Source organism: Lipotes vexillifer, unplaced genomic scaffold (genome assembly GCF_000442215.2).
Source record: "Lipotes vexillifer unplaced genomic scaffold, Lipotes_vexillifer_v1.1 scaffold2385, whole genome shotgun sequence".
In the NCBI taxonomy this organism is placed as follows: Eukaryota; Metazoa; Chordata; class Mammalia; order Artiodactyla; family Lipotidae; genus Lipotes; species Lipotes vexillifer.
In genome coordinates this window covers 185464-201970 of record NW_006794923.1, presented here as the reverse complement: position 1 = coordinate 201970, position 16507 = coordinate 185464, and the positions used below count along the sequence as shown (strand labels likewise).

The window sequence follows — 16507 nt, the reverse complement described above, 5'->3', positions numbered from 1 at the left end:
CAGCCCGGGCGGCCCCGGCCTGCCCACCACCTTGGGCACAGTCACTGCGAGTCAATAAAGTGTTTCAGGAGACCCCCTGTGCGTGCTTCACTCACTTGGCGTGGGAGGTGGTGGTGGTGGGACACCCCTCGTCGGAGGGATGGGGGCGGGGGTCTGGCCGGAGTTGGGGGGTGGGGGGCGTGGAGTCGGGGGTCACAGACAGAGAGGAGCGGTCTCTCACGGTGACAGTGCATGGGGTGGCCCTGGGTGGGAGACGCTGGCTGCGGCTGGGGTGGGGTCGGACTTGGGCCTGGGGTGAGGCCAGACAACGGAAGGCTCCCCCGCTGGCTCTGAGCAAGTCGGAGCCAGGCCAAAGTCCCCAGAGGGACGGGGCTCCGTGCGGCGACGCTCGACACCGTGAGGGCGGCGTCGTGATACAGTGAAGGTGCCAAGGCGACCGACCGCCCTGGGTTGGGGAGACAGGGGTAGGTGGACAGAGCGCTTGGCATGGACTCCCATGGGGGCAGGGGCTTTGAAGGGAAGATTGAGGCGTGATCGGGATTGGGGTGGGTGGGACACAATCAACACATAGGCAAAGTCGGAATTAGGGTCACGTGGGGTCAAGAGTTTTTGGTTGTGTTTCCCTAGAGATGCCAAGAGATGCCCTGCTTGGCAACCTGTGTAAACAAGCTGTCACCTACCGGTTGGAGCCCTGGTCTGGGAAGATCCCACATGCCGCGGAGCAAGGAAGTCCGTGCGCCACAACTACTGAGCCTGTGCTCTAGAGCCCGAGAGCCACAACTACTGAGCCCGTGTGCCACAACTACTGACGCCCGCGCGCCTAGAAGCCATGCTCCACTGCAATGAGAAGCCCACGCACTGCAAGGAAGAGTAGCCCCTGCTTGCCGCAACTTGAGAAAGCCCCTGCACAGCAACTAAGACCCAAAGCAGCCAAAAATAAATAAATTAAATAAATAAATTTTTTAAAAAAGCTGTCACCTAGCAACAGGGGGCGCCCAGTCAGGCCCCGCCCCAGCACTGTTGGTCTGCTCACAGAACCCCGGACGGCGGGCCAGGCCCCGCCCCAGGGCCCCCGATTTGCATACGCCACCCGCAGCCAGTCCCGGCCGGGCCTCCGTGCTTGCTATTTTGCATATCACCAGGGCGACGAGAGCCGGCGCGGTCGCTTGGTGGGCCGGAGCCCGACGCAGGGCACGTCTCAGCCCGCCGCCGTCGCCCAGCACGTGCGCCCACTTGCGTCAGCGCGCCCGGAAGTGCCTAAGCGGCGATCATGGCGGCTTCCGCGGCCGGCCTGGGCGGCGGTGTGGGCCCCGGGCCTGAGGCCGGGGATTTCCTGGCGCGCTACCGCCAGGTGTGCAACAAGCTGAAGAAGCGGTTCCTGCGGAAGCCGAATGTGGCGGAGGCCGGCGAGCAGTTCGGCCAGCTGGGGCGCGAGCTGCGCGCACAGGAGTGCCTGCCGTACGCGGCCTGGTGCCAGCTGGCCGTGGCCCGCTGCCAGCAGGCGCTCTTCCACGGGCCCGGGGAGGCGCTGGCGCTGACCGAGGCCGCGCGCCTCTTCCTGCGGCAGGAACGCGACGCGCGCCAGCGCTTGGCCTGCCCCGCCGCCTACGGGGAGCCGCTGCAGGCCGCTGCCGCCGCCCTGGGCGCCGCCGTGCGCCTGCACCTGGAGCTAGGCCAGCCGGCTGCCGCCGCTGCGCTCTGCCTCGAGCTGGCGGCCGCCCTGCGCGACCTGGGCCAGCCGGCCGCCGCCGCCGGCCACTTCCAACGCGCCGCGCAGCTGCAGCTGCCCCAGCTGCCCCTGGCCGCCCTGCAGGCGCTCGGCGACGCCGCGTCCTGCCAGCTGCTGGCGCGCGACTACAGCGGCGCCCTGGCGCTCTTTACGCGCATGCAGCACCTGGCGCGGGAGCACGGCGGCCACCCGGTGCCGCCGCCGGGGCCGCAGCCCCCGCCGCAGCTGCAGCCCAAGCCGCCGGCGCCGCAGCCCGGGGCCGGCGCGGCCTCCGCCCCACCGTTCGCGCTGCTCCCGCCCGGCGCGGTGTCCGCGGCCGCGCCCTCCCCCGCCGCGCTGGGCGCCTTCGCCGACGTGCTGGTCCGCTGCGAGGTGTCCCGCGTGCTGCTGCTGCTGCTGCTGCAGCCGCCGCCCGCCAAGCTCCTGCCGGAGCACGCGCACACCCTGGAGAAGTACTCCTGGGAGGCCTTCGACGGCCACGGGCAGGACAGCAGCGGCCCGCTTCCCGAGGAGCTCTTCCTGCTGCTGCAGTCCTTGGTCATGGCCACCCACGAGAAGGACACGGAAGCCGTCAAGTCGCTGCAGGTGGAGCTGTGGCCCCTGTTGAGCGCCGAGCAGAACCACCTCCTGCACCTCGTTCTGCAGGAAACCATCTCCCCGTCGGGCCAGGGCATCTGACGAGTCCCTCCCAGCGACTCTGTGCCTGTCCCCGAGCCTCACGCACCCGCCTGCGCGTTTACGGGGACACAGGAGGCGTTGACCCGGCGCTTCTGCCTTTGCAGTGTATCTTACCCCTGTTGCCACCAGAGGAATGTGGTTGACTACAAGTTACGTTGTTTCCACAATAGCGGCAGAAGAAAAACCATATGGTAGAATCGGAGTAGAGTCTCCGATTCTCTTCCCCAGAAACTGCAACAGAACCATGGGAGTCCCTTCCGCCCCCTTTCCTCTTCTGTTTTCACCCAACTGTCCCCACCCACCCCTCTTCCCCCGGCAAGGCTCCCCTCCCCCCGCGTCCTTCTTTCCGACTGAGGATTAATTTGCACAGCTCTGGCTCGCTACTTAAGCTGCATGATTTTTTCACGGTGACTCTGATTGCTTAGCGTATTTCAATGTCCGCCTGCATGATCGCCCAGTTCCCCCTGTGTTTCATGCGCCCCGTACGTGTTCGTGGGAATCATTGGATTCAGTACTACGCTGTTGTCGCTACAGCCCTCAGTCCATGATAAAGCCATTCTGACCCTCCTAGCTTGTGGTTCGTATTTACCTTATCTGTAAAGTGGGAATAACTTATCTACCTGGCAGGAGGTGGCAAGCAGAAGCAGACAGCTCCCTTTTAGCTCCAAGATGGATTCGTTCATTCGAAATGCACAGTGTGCCTGTGAATCTACAGAGATCATTTGCGATGTGGTCCTTTCTCAGCTGCGGTGCGAATGTGTTCGGTGCAGAGCGGGGTGGGAGTGGGGGTGCGGGTGAGGGTGAGGGCGGGGTGGGCTCCAGAGCAGAGGTGTCAGGTGTGCATTGGAGTTTTCGGTTCTGGCTCCATTTCGAGACGTACGGGTAATCCACGTGGCAGCTTTTATTTGTAGTGCGGTTCCTTCTACAAAGTTAACTCAAATATAAAATCAGCATATGCTGCTTTGGTATTGTGTGATCGTGTGTATGCCAGACTGTGCCCTTCTTCCCCCAAAGCAGGATGGCGTTCCGTTTTTAAACACTAAATTTCCAAGGCTTTTTGGTCCAAACGTTGCATGCAAACCGACTTAGCTGTTTTCTCAAATTCAATTTTATTTCCTTTAGTGTTGAGAGTGATGGTAGGAACTCTTGAGAATATAATCTCATTCATTCGGCTCGGGAAAACGCATCCTTTGGGCTGAAGTGGACAGCACTAATCGTTTGAGGTGAGACTTAAGGACACAGCTCGGGAACAGATCTTGGTTTTGTGTATTTGCGGGGGGAGGGGGAATATGTGGAGTGTTGTCACTATGAGTTAAGTGTCCCAAAGTGGATGGGGCTTTTAGGGTATTCCTTTCTACTTCTATTTCAGCAGTGTGGAAGCGTTGGCTAAGGAAATGTAGGGGAGGCCCATAGGAGACAGATTCAGCCACCCTTCCTGTGCTCTCACTTGGCTGCCAGGAAGGGTCTTTCCGAGCCCTAAAAGCCTAGTCCAGCTTGTTGCCAAAGTGGTAAGGGTGCGTGGTCCCTTGTGCTCTTGCTTTTGCTGGTACACTCTTGTCAGCCTGGGCTGCAGCTCTGGCCTCCTTCCTTATTGTCCTTATGACAAGAACGCTTAGGAATTATGGACCGTGACTGGTGACAACATTTGGGTTTGGGCGCGAGGAGAAGCCTCCTTAGACCTCTGGTCTAAACTCCTTGCTTTGAGGAGGTGGGGGGAGGGATTACCAGAGAGCCTGGTATTGGGTATACAAACATAACTATAGAAAACGCTAAAGATTTTTTTCCATTTGCCATTGGTTCATTTATGTATCTCCCTCAGAAACTTCATAGCACGGAGAGCTGGGCCAAGGCCAGATTTCAGTGATTTTGACAGAAATCTCTTGCTATGTATCAACTTATGTTGACAGGACATGATTAGTGTTCTTTTTAACTTGAAAACCAGAGGGAAAGATCTGCATCTTTGAAATGTTCATTGACAATTCAAAACTAACATTCAACATATTATGAAATATTGAAAATAGTGGCAGTGAAGCAGTGATCCTGAAAGGATGCTTGGGCTCCCCTTTATAAGGGACTTCTATGATGAGAAATGTTGCTTATGAAAAAATATTTTGTATGTAAATGGTACAAAGATATTAAGTCATTTGAGAACCACTATACTGGAGGAAGACGACTAAGACTGAAATTTGTAAATTGGGCAGTAAGCTCTGGGATAGAAGGGTTCTGGTTAATGTGAACTGTCTAGGCATCTCTACTGCCATTAGACTAGACCACCAGTCCACAAACACTTTCTGTAAAGGAGGAGAGAGAAATATTTCAGTCTTTTCACACCACATAATCTTCCTTGTCTGTTTGTTTTTGAAACTTTAAACACGTAAAAACCATTCTTAACTCACAATCCATATGCAAAAGCAGGTTGTACTCCAAGTCCATGGGCGCTAGCTTGTGCAGCCCTTCACTAGGACCGAGAACATAGTAGTTACTCAATAACTGTTCAAGGAACGACCCTCGTGAGTGTAGTTAATAACTATTTTATCTTTGTCACTGAACAAGAAAGGTTGAAAATAAATAAACTAGTCGACTAATTTAACTCCAGATTCTAAGAAACAAGAAGATAAATGAAAGTGAATTTTTAAAATTTTAAACAGAAATTAATTAATTAGAAAACAACACCTTCAAATCTATGTTTGATTTTAAGACCAAGAGTTGATTCTTTTAAAACCCAATAGAATAGATAAACACCAACTCTGATAAAGGGGGAAAAAGAGAGATACATGTGTGCATGTAGGTAAAGACATATGGCATGGGAAGGGAGATAGAACTTTAATGTACACATTTATAGCAATTAACTATAGGTAACAGAAAATGAGAATGCCAGTAATCAGATAAGGAACGGAAAAGATAGTTCAAGTATCTACCACTAAACGAGGCACAGTGGCTTTTCCATCCAATTTTCATTAAACAGATGATTACTACATTAATTAAACTATTCTAGAGCAATAGTTTAATAGAAAAAAGATGGAAGCTTTTACAGTGTTTTCAAGGTTAGTATAACTCTAATGCCAAAGCCTGATAAATACAGCCCCCCAAAGTGGTAAAACAACTTTATTGATTGGTACAGATAGAAAAATTCTAAACAAAATGTTAGCAAATTGGATCCAGCTAAACTTTAAATGACTGATACACTATGACTTAAGGGCAGTTTTCCCAGGAATGCAGCACCACGTTGTGCTGGAGCCCCAGCTAGGGCTGGCTTGTGAGAGCCAATTGTGGGCGTCTGCTCCCAACTCTGCATTCAGTGACACTGTGTCAGCAGCTTGAAATCAGGTGTGATGGGAATATTTGCATCATGGAAATCAGCAAACACTACAAATAAAGGCCTTTGTGCTGACTGCCCCCCACTTTGCCCCAGAGCTGGTTGTTAAACATTTGCCAGCCCACCATTGAGTATGAGTATAATCTGACAATAGCAAAGAGAAGAAATGTGATCCTATCCAAGATGCTGAGAAAGCATTTGATGAAATTCTACAACCATTCCAAATAAGGTAGGAGTAGCAAGAAACTTTAAATATAAAAATATTTGAAACTAACAGCATGTTAAACAGCAAAATATGGGATCCATTCCCATTAATGTCAGAAGCAAGATCTGTTAATATTTAATAAACATATGCTAATATATCTATATCTATACATATATATCACACTGAAAACAAAAGAAGAGCAAAGAGCATTTTGGTCACCATCCAAGTCTACAAAGACTAATCTGCTGCAGCCGCTGATGGACAGTGCACTTGGTGTTCAGAGGAAGAGATGAATGGGATAACAGGATGAGGCACTCTGTGCTTTAGACAGGAAATTAAAGATGATAACAGGATGCTCTGTGCTCTGGATGAACAGGCCGTTAGGTAGTTAATATGCATTTCAGGAAGAATTTTAATGAACCCTGCTTCTTGCATCTTCCCATACATAGAAAAACACTATAATCATGAACTTGAGGTATCTGTTCTTTGTGAATAGTAGTAATATTTTACCAAGGTTTATGCTTGACTGCATGTATTCCTTAACAAAAAAATCATATGTAAACTAGCCTCCCCCCAACCCCTTTGGAGCAGTTCCTCAGAGCTATCTGAGAGGCTGCCTCCCAGGCTATAGTCATCAGTAAGACCCTGAATAAAGCTTGATTCACAACTCTCACGTTGTGTATTTTTCTTTTAGTTGACAACACAATATATAATATTTATGTGTTTGTATATGTGTCTGTGTGTGCGTGTATTAATCACAAAGGCATTTAGAGTGATTACTATTTCCTGTTTACCAGGTCCTGTCAGCATAATGTCATCCATGTAATGGACCAATATGGTGTTCTGTGGGATGTCAAGATGTTTGGGGTCCCTAGGGTCTATATTATGATAAGGAACAAGGGAAGTGGCATTGCCTTGAGGCATGGATAGTAAAGTTAATACTGTTGTTCCTACTTCATAAATGCAAATCTATTCTGATTTTGGTTGTCAGTGGAAATAAAGAAGAAAGCATTTTCCAGGTCTGTAGTTCTATATTAGGTGCTTGAGGTTGTGTTAATGTGCTCCAGAGGAGATACTACACCTGGAATTGCAGGGTTTTTGTCATCACCACCTGATTAAATTTGTGATGATCTGTCATTTTTCCATGACTCGTCTGGCTTTTGTAGTGGCCAAACAAGGGCCCTAAGGAGACACAGCCACTGGCTCGGGAAGCAACTGTTCAAGGTGTACTCACTGAGAGACTTGTATGCAGAGCATGGATGACTGCTTCAGAGACTGGGGAAGGGTTGCCTCTTCAGGCAAAGGAGGTTCAGGGCAATTTGGAGGTTTGCAGTTCTCAGCCTCATGCATGTCTGCCTACATGTACCCATCCTGGGACTTCCCTGGTGGTTTAGTGGTTAAGACTCCAGGCTTCCACTACAGGAGGCACGGGTTGGATCCCTGGTCAGGGAGCTAACATCCTGCATGCTGTGCGGCACAGCCAATTAAAAAAATATGTGCCCATCCCTGGTCTCAGAGTTCCATTCCTTTCCACCAGTACCCTTACCTTAGCATAATAGGCCTGGTGGGACTGACCATTTAATTGTCACTGTGACTCTGCAATTCACATGCTCAGCTACTAGATTTGGTATTAAGTCCAAGTGTCTGCCTATAACCACAGGACATGGAAGGCTCCTCCAGAGCTCCATGGATGCATCCTGATTCTCTATGTATGTTCATGGGTGTTCTTTGCATATATTCACAACATTTAATTTCTTTTTTCCCTATGTATGCCGTAAAAGGAAGGGCCATAAAAAGAAGACAGGTCACTCTACAATCAGGTATGCTAAACTTGTGGCCATAACAACTAAATGCCACTGTCAATTTAATCTCCCAATGTCTTCCTCACCATCTGTAGCTCATCCCATTGTATGACTCTAATCTGAGAAATTGTGATGCCACCGCATGTCATAGGTTACTCAGCATCCAGTCTTCTCCCCAAGCAAGGAATTATACCTGTGTTCCTTGAATATATTAGCAACGTAATCCTAGAATTCCATTTTGAATGTCTGTTTCCTGGGGCTACTTTTGGCACCAATTACTGTACGAGGCAGGGTTCCAGCAAGAAACATGGAACACTAAAATTCGTATAATTTGAGGAAAGGTTAATAAAGGTACTAGTTAAGAAGGCGGGGGCAGGGTGCTGCCATCCCTAGGCCTGGAAGGCTGAGGAGAAGATTAGGTAGACAAAATGAGCAGAAATTCTGTGCATTTTCCTCCCACTGAGAAGTGGGGTCTAGGTCCCTTCCCCTTGAACGTGGGTGGATGTGTGACCTGCTTATAACCAACAGAATGTATTGGAAGTGACACTACATGACTTAAAAGACTAAATTAGAAAAGGTGACGTCATCTCCACCTTGCTGGCTGGGCCAGTCATGCTGGAGCCCCTAAGAGGCCTTGAGACAGTCATGCTGGGAGAAGCTACTTCAGTCAACAGCCCCAGAGGCCACTCAACACCAACCACCAGACGTACAAGCAGAGATGCGTCCAAATGATTCCACCCCCAGCTGCCACGTCTTCCCAGCTGAGGCCCCAGCCATTATGGAGCAGAGAGACAGGCCATCCCTGCTGTGCCCTGTCCAAAGTCCTGACCCACAGAATCCAAGAACAAAACGAAATGGGCTTTTCTTATGACGCTAAGTTTTGGGGTCATCGGCAACTCAGCGATAGTAACTGGGACACATAGAGAAAACCACTTTGAGGGGAGCAGTGACCTTCAGTGGAGAGTTACAGCCAAGGGAAGAAATACCCTGACATTCCACACATGCCAGGCTCACAGAAGAAGAGGTGCGGTAGCAAAGCAGGAAAACGGATCTGAAGGGGCAAACGGAAGTCATCTTGCATGGGGCCAATGCAAGGGAGACACTGAAAGGTTTAGACAGGGGACTGATAGTATGATCCCCAAAATGATGTGCAGCTTTTATTAGAGAAGAGACTAGAAGCAGAAGAAGACTAGTTAGGAATGTAACATAATACGTCAAGTGTGAGGTGATGGGGCCTCGGGCTGTAGTAACAACTGTATAAATGAAACAGAGGAGATGGGAGAGGTGTTACCAAGGAAGAGTTGGCTGGATGTGTGGCTGTTCATCAGGGGGTGCAAGAATGAGGGAAAAGTAGATGATGAAGCTACGGTTTTGAGCCCGTTTGCCCTTTTGTCACTTCAAACCTAGAATATCCATAAGCAGACTGACAATCTTATCAATCTACCCAGTCAGGAATCATATGTTTCTCTCAATAGAGCACCTGTTCATTTCTATTACCTATGAGATCCTTGATGCTACCACTTTTTTGTCCATATGTCCATAATCACTCCTATTGCCCATGAGTGGAAAATTCTTTTTTGGGGGGTTAAATTTGTAGAAGCTATGAGTGTTTGTTCCATACCTGAAATCTGTCAAAAGCTCTTTAAAAGATTCATGCATTCTCTTGAAAGGACTAATTACATACCATTAAGGTCCCAGTGGAATTCCCTCGATAACTCCGCCACTGCTTTCCATCAAGGCTATACATGATGATAAATTGAGAGATGTAGAGGCTGGACAACTTCTGACGGGCACCCTGGGTCATGATGCTGTGAATAATCATTGGTGCCAACAGATCCACCTACAGATGAAAACAACCCTTTATTTTAAATGTATGTACCACCTTCTGAAATCATTTATCAGCTTAAGAGGAATCTACATGGATACAGATACACCCAGTATTACCTTGGAGGTGCAGGTGAAGCAGAGACCAATGCTGAAATGTGGATGCGTGTGAAGCTGTGGAATAAATGATGGGAACGTGTAGGAAATGTGCTCATTGAGTTCCCAGACTACTTCCTGACAAAGGAAATCACTTCCACATCATTGAGCTCCAATTTCCTCTGCACACATCCTTTGTGCTGCACAAATTTAGTGTGGCTTCTCTGTTTCCATTTCACTTTATATATTATTTCATTATAGTAAATTATTGCACCACATTGTAAAGTTTTCATGCTTTTTGCCTTCCTTGTTAGACTGAGATCCTTAATGCAGTAAACTAAGTCACCTAAGTCTGAGTCACCTAACCTCTCTATGTCTCAATTTCTTTATCTGTAAAGTGGAGGGAATGATGGCATTTGTAGCAAAAGGTTACCAGAGGATTAAAGAGTTAATACATGTGCTGAGCTCACTGCGGGCACATACGGAACAGTTACTACCTGTTAGCTTTTATATTCTCTCTAGCCCCAGCACCTAACGTAGCATCTGACATAATACTGATGCTTAGCACATGTTTTGGAATGAATGAGTGAATAACAGTGGGTCTTAAAGAGGCGGGCATGGGTCATGCAAGCATTACAAGGCAGTAGCTATTACAGGAATTTTGACATCTGTTACTGCCCTAACAAGCCAGTCAAAGTTAACTTCTCCCAGATGCCTGGCACTCAGATTGGACTGGTCATGACTCTTGTGCTTAATGACTATCTTTTTCAGTTGACTGTAAGCTCCATCTATACATACACTCATTCATTCAAAGAATATATTTTTAGCATTTGTTATGTGCCAAGCCCTGTTCTAGGTACTGGGAATAGAGTCGTGAACAATTAAAAAAAGAGTCCTGCCCTCATGGAACTTTAATTTGAGTTGGGGAAACAGACTATATATTATATATATGTTTTATTTGTTTACAGCTATACAAAGAAACAGTACAACAGTTCAACATAAGTCATGATTTTGTACCCAGTACTTTCAGTTGCTTATGCCACTTATTGGCTGTGTGACATGGGACAAGTTATTTAACTTTTCTGTGCTTCACCTTCCTTATCTGAAATGAAGGTTGTCGTGGTAGGGATTTAGTCGCTTGATTTGTTTTCAGTACACAGTAAGGAAGCCCTGTATACTTTAATATTTTGATCATGATTTTGATAAAGTATAAAAAGGTTTACTGATCAAGTCAGTAAACTGTATGAAACTGGGAAGACTAGAGAATACTTTGGGAGACAGAGCTTGGCAAGCTGGAACAATGGCCAAATCTAAGAAGCGGAAATTCAATAGGCTGTATCACTCAGGGTTCTTTGGCTATGCTTGGAAAAGGTGCTCTGTTTACTAGTCTCATCAGACTGTATCCAGTGAGGCAGATAGATTTCCCCAAATAGAAATGAGGATGCTATTACAAAAAGGAAATACATAGAACAGATGCAGGGCAGCCAAATAGATTAAAATGTCCACTATGCGGTGATACATATAAAGTTGAAAGTGATAACCACAGAAATACAAGGTGAGAACATCTGGTTTGGCAGCTTCACAAACAAAAAAAATACTTAGGAATTAGCGAACAGTCAGCTCAAATGGAGTCATAATTGGCAGTGCCTACAGAACAAAAAAAATGAGCTGATGTGGCATTAACAGATGTACTCTTTGTGTCTGCTTGCTGGTAAGCTAGCTCATCTTTTCCTGATCCCTATTTATTATTTTATTTTATTTTTTAAAATTAATTAATTATTTTATCTTTGGCTGCGTTGGGTCTTTGTTGCTGCGCGCGGGCTTTCTCTAGTTGCGGCGAGCGGGGGCTACTCTTCGTTGCGCTGCGCAGGCTTCTCATTGTGGTGGGTTCTTGCTGCGGAGCACGGGCTCTAGGCGCGTGGGCTTCAGTAGTTGTGGCACGTGGGCTCATTAGGTGTGGCTCGCAGGCTCTAGCACGAAGGCTCAGTAGTTGTGGCACACTGGCTTAGCTGCTCCGCGGCATGTGGGATCTTCCCGGACCAGGGCTCAAACCTGTGTCCCCTTCATTGGCAGGCGGATTCTTAACCACAGCGCCACCAGGGAAGTCCCCTATTTATCATTTTAACCTCAGGGAAAATAGGAGAGCAGATGCAATCTTGCAAAGGAGTAAAGTATGTAGGGGAATTTCCTCAGCTGACTGAGAAAAAGATGAAAGCTGACGACGGACTAGAAGAGGATGCAGGTGGGGGAAGTAGGTGGTAAAACGTGTGTAAATTAGTCCTGACTGACCACATGTTGACATGAAAATATTTTTGGATATTTCGGGTTAAAGAAAATGTATTATTATTATTGTTATTTTTTTGGCTGTGCTGTGTAGCTTGCAGGATCTTAGTTCCCCGACCAGGGATTGAACTCAGGCCCTCAGCACTGAAAGCACAGAGTCCTAACCACTGGACCACCAGGGAGTTCCCAAGAAAATGTATTATTAAAATGATTTTCATTTTAATGAAAATCATTAAAATTTTAATGATGCTCCTTTTTTTAATGCAGCTACTAGAAAATGTAAAATTACATGTGTGGTTTGCATTTGTGGGTCACATTACATTTCTATTGGACAGCACTGCTCCAGAGGAAATGGGGAAGTGAGAAAATATGAAAGACTGGGTCATTTAAAAAGAACTTGAGTTAATATAGGACACTTTCAGTTATGGCTCCAAGTTGGTTTATCAGATTGGACTAACTTCAGTAGGTGTTTCTTACTACTGGGTGGTGTAGAAATTGTGAAGAAGACAGATTCAGTTTTAGAAAATGAAGAAGCCACATTTTCTTGGCTTGTGGGATGGGGGATTGAGCCATTTGTTTTTGTATTAAAATGAAGGGACTGGAGGACTCAAGGACATCTAGGCAGTTGAAGGCATCTAAAGATAGAATACAGTCTTGGGAGGTGGTAAGTTCAATGTTATAGAAAATATTCAGAGATTCTAATCCCAACAGAAAGATTAAAAACACAGTGTACCCAATTCTATTCCTGAGTCTTTCATTCCTGACTCTTTTGGTACAAATCATAAGCCACTCTATTCTTCAGTTCTTTCCTCATCTATTACATGGAGTTTGATGAAAATGACTTTGGTATAAAGGAGATATAAAACTATAAAATGCTTTGAGCTTGCAAGAGGAATGTGTGATGTGATGGAATGTGATGTATTTTCTAACCTTGATCCAGGAAAAGGGGTCCTTGGTGCTCCAGGCATTGATTGATCCAGAATAATGAAGTCTGGCCAGCTTTGGGGCCCACTGTCCTTTGCCCAAGAAAGGGGAGAGAGATTAGATTCAGCTGGGTTGGTCCTAGTCACCTAGGAATAAAATTACTCTCTTGAGAAAGGTTAATGCTAGCTGTGGAGACGTTAAAGGCATAAAGCATATTAGTATCAATGACTACCAATGTGGCCTGTGGGCTGTAGATTGAGAACTCTCATCAATGACTACTACCAGGCCTGTCCTTGTTGTCCACTGTATTTTCTAAAATTTAATAATTTTGTTGATTGTTAGTACCTCTAGTTAGCTAATACTGGAATGTGTTACCATCACTATCAAATAATATTATTATTTCTTTATTACCTAATGTATGTTCACTGGAGAAAAATTAGAAAATAAAATATAAAAATAAAACATAAGTAAAAATAAAAATAAAAGAAGTAAAAAGCACCATACTTCCGCCCAGAGAAAAATAATACTATTTTAGTATATAACTTTCAAGCCTCTTTTTCTTTTTTTTCTTTCCTTTTTTCTCTTTTTTTGCGGTACGCAGGCCTCTCACTGTTGCGGCCTCTCCCGTTGTGGAGCACAGGCTCCGGACGCGCAGGCTCAGCGGCCATGGCTCATGGGCCCAGCTGCTCGGCAGCATGTGGGATCCTCCCGGACCGGGGCACGAACCCACGTCCCCTGCATCGGCAGGCGGACTCTCAACCACTGCGCCACCAGGGAAGCCCTCTTTTTCTTTTTCTTTTTCTTTTTTTCTTTCTTTTTTTTCAAAGTGGCCTTACAATTTGGTAATTCCTCCAGCAATTTGTTTGTTTGTTTTTCAGGCCTCTTTTTCAAATGCAATTTTTTCCCTCTAAAACAGAGTTTGGCCAACATTTTTCTGTAAATAATTTAACCTTTGCAGATCATCTGGTCTTGTTGCAATTACTTAAATGCTGTTGTAGAGCAAAAGCGGCCATAGATGATTGTAAATGAAAGGGTGTGGCTTCTTTATGGACAGTGAAATTAGAATTTCATACAATTTTCACATGTCATGAAATATTATTCTTCTTTTGTTTTTTCCCCCAATCATTTAAGAATAGAAAAGTGATTATTAGCTTGAAGGCCATACAAAATCAAGTGACGGGCTGGATGTGGCCTGCGGGCTGTAGTTTGAGAACTCTCTCTAGATCCAGTTCAAGCTTTCTATCACTGCTCACAGAAAAATGTAGCTTCTTGCTACAGTGAAGAGAATGGACTCAAGGGAAGCCATATGGAAGGCAGGCAGGACATTTAAAGAGGCAGTGGCATTACTCAAGTGAGAAGTGATGATGGCCTGAATTAAGATGCTCACACTGGGAAATGGAGAAGAGAAAATAGATTTGAAAGGCACCTATGGAGACGGATTGGTTATCTGAATCTTTCCAATAGAAATAAAAAAGATATAATCAGCACAGTGCTTTAAGAGAAAGGAATAGTATTTACCATATTGTCCTGAAGCTGTAATCTGAAAATCTCTAATGCGTCCAGAAGCCATTCCCAGTGGAGTCTGACATTCTGAAATCACATGAAGGGAGCACAATAGTTAGAAGTGCAGAAAATATAGCTTCACAAATGCAAGTCAATGAGAACACCAACAAATGCTCATATTTTTTAGTGTTTACTATGTGCCAAGAACTGTACTAAATATTTTATTGTACTATATCATTTAATTCACTCCAACAGGTAGGTGCTACTGCTACTCACATTGTGCAGCTGAGGAAACTAGGGTCAATACGTAAGTAGACCAGTGGTTCTCTTACTTGTTTAGGGTGAAAACTCAAATTCTTCCAAGTGATATTTGTAAGTTATCTTTGGTAACTGAACCAAAACTAAGTTTCAAAATTTGCTCTTGGAGCTTCAGGGTCAAAGTGTTCAAAGCTTCAAGCATATCTGCCCTCCTCTGAGGACTCTGATGATTTCTACCAGCAATATTCATTTTAGATTTGGAAATGACTGTGAGCTTGTATTCACTTCCTGACAAAAGCAACCGCCCTAGGAAGGGGGAAAGAGGTATAGAGGTAGGTGCCACTCACTCTTGCTGTACACCAGGAAGAGAGTGCTCATCCCAGCTTGCAGGTGTTCGCCAATAAGACATTCTATCCGCCAAATTCCAACTTTGGATGGTAGCATTTCCACTGTCTCAAAAACACCTTATCAAAACCAAAAGGAACAAAAATTATTTCTTTTCACACAAATGGGCATAAGATACACTGGCTTATGCAGAATATCAAAGGAGATCTACCCAAGTCAGTTGTACCATTCTTGGACCCCTCAAACCCAGAGTGCTTGGCATGTGACCCCTACAGCTGAAGACCCTGGAAATTGAGTACTGGCCCCAGGAAATGGGAGAGATTGGGTGATGGGATGCTTTGGTGGTGGAGACAGGAGAAAGATTGGCCTGCACTCTCAGTGCTTTTCGAAGCCAGAGGTGTATTTCTCATTGACGAGATGTGGGCTCCCTGCCTTGAGGGGTAAAGTAACTCCAGGAGCAAGAAGCTAGAGGGTGAATGCTGAGGGGCTGAGGAATCAGTCACAGTGACCACCCAGAATAAAGGTGGAAACAACCAGGTCAAGGGGATTTCATGAGAGATGGTCCCAAAAGGGAGTCTCTGAAGAGCCCCTGAAAGTACCTCACCAAAAGAAGTCAGATTGAAATATCTGCCCGGTTCAGACAGTGGTGCCATCCCTCACCTCTACCCTTGCCACGCTGCGGTTCAGATCAGCAACGAGCCAGGAGTGGAGGGGGAAGCATAGGTAGAGAAACAGAAAACGCAACCAACTTGGAGGAGGAGATATTGAACTTAAATCAAGTTCAGAATTTTGATTAATATCTTGGAGTAGACATTGTAATTTGTGACCTGAACTGTATTTGTGATGTAAAGTGACTGCAGGACTGTTTATTACTTAAGAGTGAGCAGAGTATGGTAGGAGGAGCTTCAAGACGGCAGAGGAGTAAGACGTGGAGATCTCCTTCCCCCCCAACAAATACATCAGAAATACAACTACATGTGGAACAACTCCTACAGAACACCTACTGAATGCTGGCAGAAGACCTCAGACCTCCCAAAAGGCAAGAAACTCCCCACGTACCTGGGTAGGGCAAAAGAAAAAAGAAAAAACAGAGACAAAAGAATAGGGACGGGACCTGCACCAGTGGGAGGGAGCTGTGAAGGATGAAAGGTTTCCACACACTAGGAGCCCCTTCACGGGCGGAAACTGCAGGTGGCGGAGGGGGACGCTTCGGAGCCGCAGAGGAGGGCGCAGCAACAAGGGTGCGGAGGGCAAAGCGGAGAGATTCCCGCACAGAGGATCGGCGCCGACCGGCGCTCACCAGCCCGAGAGGCTTGTCCGCTCCCCCGCCGGGGCGGGGGGGCTGGGAGCTGAGGCTCAGGCTTTGGTTGGACTGCAGGGAGAGGACTGGGGATGGCGGTGTGAACACAGCCTGAAGGGGTTAGTGTACCACGGCTAGTGCGGCTAGTGCACCACAGGCTCGCCCCGCATCGTACCCCTTCCTCCCCCCACTGCCTGAGTGAGCCAGAGCCCCCTAATCAGCTGCTCCTTTAACCCCATCCTGT

At 46.8% G+C, this 16507-nt stretch overlaps 2 protein-coding genes across 2 annotated transcripts in view; one reads left to right on the top strand and one right to left on the bottom strand.

Annotated features, from left to right (window-relative positions):
- F8 (coagulation factor VIII) overlaps nt 1–16507 on the bottom strand; it is a 121091-nt gene that overhangs the window by 15503 nt on the left and 89081 nt on the right. Inside the window, exons 19-22 of the mRNA XM_007467355.1 lie at nt 14966–15082; nt 14376–14447; nt 12864–12949; nt 9415–9570 (exon numbers count right to left, since the gene is read on the bottom strand). Of these exons, the coding sequence (XP_007467417.1) occupies nt 9415–9570; nt 12864–12949; nt 14376–14447; nt 14966–15082 (431 nt within the window). The remainder of the gene's footprint in view (nt 1–9414; nt 9571–12863; nt 12950–14375; nt 14448–14965; nt 15083–16507) is intronic.
- F8A1 (coagulation factor VIII associated 1) lies at nt 1271–2407 on the top strand. Its single transcript, XM_007467354.1, has one exon. The coding sequence runs from the start codon at nt 1271–1273 to the stop codon at nt 2405–2407; it is 1137 nt and encodes a 378-aa protein (XP_007467416.1).